Source organism: Merops nubicus, unplaced genomic scaffold (genome assembly GCF_000691845.1).
Source record: "Merops nubicus isolate BGI_N331 unplaced genomic scaffold, ASM69184v1 scaffold29743, whole genome shotgun sequence".
NCBI classification, from domain to species: domain Eukaryota; kingdom Metazoa; phylum Chordata; class Aves; order Coraciiformes; family Meropidae; genus Merops; species Merops nubicus.
Window position 1 is genome coordinate 1 of NW_008597345.1, and position 4,048 is coordinate 4,048.

The following is a 4,048-nucleotide window of genomic DNA, read 5'->3' on the forward strand; positions in this document are numbered from 1 at the left end:
AGGACCCTGCACTTGGCCTTGTTGAAGTAAAAACTTGTTTCAGCTTCCCAAGTGAAAAAGAAAAATCTAATTTTTGTATCTGATGCAAGGTTCAAATGTGGGCCTTTGGCTACTATGCTATGTATTTCTCATGTGGGTATCAGATCTGGAAATGGACTTACAAGGAAAACTTGCTTCAGAGCTGTTTCATAAAGACTGAAATGCCCTACAGGTTCAGACATGATCAAGTTACAGCAGCTGAACACTTTATCATGAGTCAGCAGCAGAACAGTGACTCTGTGTGTGCACTTTTAATTTGCTGCAAACACCTGAGCTTTTTTGCATTTGGAAACCGTGAGCTGTCCCAGTAAAAGAGATGTAAATTCACGCATTTTTTTGGCCGTAGCATAGCCATGGTCAGCTACTGTAACTCTGCTGACACAGGGTCATTCATTGAAATGTGGAAACCAAGTGCCTTAGCTTGTAGCTGTAGCTGTTCTGTCAAAGCCATGGTTGTCAGATAAACTTCTTTGTTCACATGAAACCAGTTTTTTTAACAAGAAATTCCTTCATACAGTTCTAGCCCATATGAAAGAGCTGTAGACAGCATGTGTCATTTACTCCGAATGTAGAGTTCCTTTGCTGTACAAGAATGTTTTGAAGCATCTATGGGCTATTGACTCATAAACACATGTAGACTAAAAGTGGATCTGTAAGTAGTTGTAGGCCACAAATGTCTGCTCCACTCATCTCCCAGGTCTGCTGCCCTTGCAGCTGGAGAGATGAACTGCAGACAAAGCAAGTTCTGAGCTGGCATTGTGTACTTCAGTGTAATGAGGATAACAAGAATCCATCTTGAGTTTTCTTAATGCACACTGCTGTGAACTGCACCAGGTCAAGGTCTAAATTCTGAATAAATCCCTGTTGCTGTAAAGAAGGCAGTCCTGAGAAGGAGAGCAGAGCTCTGTGTTTAGAAGTCTACCTTCATTACTTGAAGAGGCTACTTGCATAAGAATGAGTAGGCTTGACATTGAAGGATACTGTTTTGTGGCTGTTCAGGAAGCAGGAGTGTCATGATTACTTTTTTTTTTTAAATAACAAGTGTCTTCCTATGAAAGGTCTCCATTCAGGTAACCCCAGCTTTCATACCACCGTTTCTTCTCCCAATTGGTGAAGTTGCCATTACGTACACAGCAGCTGATAAGTCGGGCAATGAGGCAAGCTGTACATTCACTGTCAAGGTTATTGGTAAGTGCTGGTAAAAAATCACTAGGGAACAGTCTGTCATGGTTGAAACCTTCTAATTTTTTGCAGAAAGACATAGTGAGTCAATGTGGCCTCAATGTGTGCAGGTATAAGCCCAAGAGTAGTATCACATCTGTAAATGCTTTGCTAATCTTGGGTCACAGTTTTCATAGTGTGCAGTCATTGCTCTCAGATGTTCAGTTTGGGTTGTGTTTTGTTCTGTTGTTCATTATGAATATTAAGATTTCTCCTCACACTGGTAGGTAAATGCTTTATTGTGTTATCACTTACTGCCTTCAACACATTTTTTTTTTCTTCTTGAAAGACTCAAACAAAATTTCCCATGTTGCTTTGGAAACATTGTTGATGCAAATCATTATTCAAGTATTTCTGTCAGACACTTGTGTTAACCTGCAGTCCTGTTAAACAAGGTTTGCTCTGCAGAAAGCAAACAGAATGCAGAAGCCATGAGTTCAGTGGAAGAATTAGACTTGTCCATTCACTCAGTTCTACCAATTTCAGCATCTTAGAAGTGGGCACCTAACTTTGTTGTATGTTCTGATGTGAACTTAAAACTGCTGTTTACCTGACTTCTGATTATAGATTTCATATGACTGCAGAAGCAGCAGTTCAGTAAGCTAATGCCGTGCCATTCCTTCAAATTCTGCAGATACAGAACCTCCTGTAATTGACAGATGCAGATCACCACCACCTATGCAAGCAGTAGAGAATGAGCACCCAGTAACATGGGAAGAACCACAATTTTCTGACAATTCAGGTGAGATAGTGCACCCCAAAACTCACATGCAACAGTGGAAGGCTAGAGGACTCCAGACTGTTCACTCTTGATCCCTTGGAGTCTGGGAGTTTTTGAGAACTTTTTACTTACTTATTCACATAATTTGGAATACATGCTGCCGTTTCCTTCTCCATTTGTCAAGGTTGAGTGTGAGCAACCCTCTTTTCCTTATTGAGGGTGTCTTTTAACTCTTGTAGGTGCTCCATTGACTGTCACTAGAAGTCATGCACCTGGAGATCTCTTTCCCAAAGGAGAGACAACGGTTCAATACATAGCAACGGATCCCTCTGGCAATAACAGGATATGTGAGATCCACATTGTCATCAAAGGTTTGTTGTCCTAATCTGCTGGTCAAGATTATATGGCATTGTTTTAACTGAGTATCTTAAAGGATGCAAATGGAACAATTTTGCAAATACTGCAGATTTCTCAGTGACAATACATGTGAAATTAATTGTTAGTGAAGTGTCACTTCAAATCTGTAATTAAAAAGGAAAACTTTCTAGAAATAGTTCTGTAATCACCTACAAATTTTTTAGCCAATACTAGAAGATTCTTTAAATTTTAGAAGCTGCACCTATAGATCTGTCGGTTCATTTGTGTTTATTGCATAGACACCTTTTCCTCGTAGTTCACTTTCATCTTTAAACACCAAACAATAATTTGGCAGATAAAGTACTAAGGATGAAAGTTCTTAATCTTAATCTCTGGTCTCTGCTGCTTATGTCTGAGTTGGACATTTTTATAAAAAAAATCTGTTAGTAAAGACAAAATTTAAGAACATCCAGAGTGGATTTTTGATTATACCTTTTAGAAAAGGTAAGCTGCAAATGGATATTCTGATTCCTGATTTGCTGTAAATCTTAGCAAGAACGAGCCAGTGCATTGAATTGGCGTTATTTCAAGCTCTACACCACCTCAGACTTTTTGTGGGTCTGTCTTTGTGATATAATGTTTTCAGATGTTCACAACCTACTTCACAACTGGCCTATAAAATAAATCATAACTCTCAGTCAGTCCCTTCTAAGATTATTCTGACAAGTCCATGTGTTGTTGCAGTTGTGCAAAATGGACAAAGTTTTGCTTCAGAATTCAAGAATTAATACAGTTTACTGGAATTCATTTTAGGAAAGTTCATGTGAAAATTTAGATTAAAGTTTTTTATTATTTTAATAAGTACATGCTGGAACATACATCTTTGCAGAAGAACCTGAAGGATTCTATGATTCTATGATAAGTTTGCAGAAACGTTTGAGTCTTGTGTTTCTGAGGGTTTTTTTAATTTCTCATATGTATCACAGATTTTATTTGAAGTCTGCAGAGTTTAATAACTTAGCAGTTGCCTGACCCCGCCTTTATAGAAGTAACAGTATTTTCACAGACTTCAACAGAGGCAAGGTCACGTTGATACTAGGTACTTTTTGGAAATCCCACCAGTGCCATTTTCCTGTGTGTTTACTTACTTCCACACAATAATTGATTTATAAATCTTTGTATTTTTCATAGGTGCTCCCTGTGAAATCTCCTTTGAGCCTGTGAATGGTGATTTTACGTGCACATCAGATGAAGTGGGAGTTAATTGCACATTGCACTGTGCAGAGGGTTATAGCTTTTCAGAAGGATCAAGTGAAAACTACTATTGTGCATATGAGGATGGTGTCTGGAAGCCACCTTATTCTCCAGAGTGGCCTAGCTGCTCTTGTAAGTCTTACTGTTACCATAATGAATCTTCAACTCATCAAACACTATGTTTAATGAAGAAGAAAATTCAAATATTTTAGAAATTACTACTTCTATTTAATGATTACAGATCTTCTCTTTCCTCTGCCTCCGAATTGTGAAAAATATTGTGTGAAAGTATGCATGGAAGTCACCGAATCAGAGCATGGTAGGGTTTGGAAGAGACCTCTGGTGATCGTCTAGTCCAACCTCCCTGCTAAAGCAGGCTGACGTAGAGCAGGTTGCACAGGATGGTGTGCAGGCAGGTTTTGAGTCTCTCCAGAGGAGGAGACTCCACAGCCTCTC

At 38.9% G+C, this 4,048-nt stretch overlaps 1 protein-coding gene across 1 annotated transcript in view; it reads left to right on the forward strand.

Moving 5' to 3' along the window:
* Positions 1 to 1,097: 1,097 nt before the first annotated feature.
* The window catches only part of SVEP1 (sushi, von Willebrand factor type A, EGF and pentraxin domain containing 1), a gene marked incomplete at its 5' end in the record, with an annotated part of 64,921 nt that continues 61,970 nt past the window's right edge, over positions 1,098 to 4,048 (forward strand). The window contains 4 exons of the mRNA XM_008936679.1: positions 1,098 to 1,227; positions 1,895 to 2,002; positions 2,221 to 2,352; positions 3,530 to 3,724. Coding sequence (XP_008934927.1) covers positions 1,098 to 1,227; positions 1,895 to 2,002; positions 2,221 to 2,352; positions 3,530 to 3,724 — 565 coding nt within the window. The remainder of the gene's footprint in view (positions 1,228 to 1,894; positions 2,003 to 2,220; positions 2,353 to 3,529; positions 3,725 to 4,048) is intronic.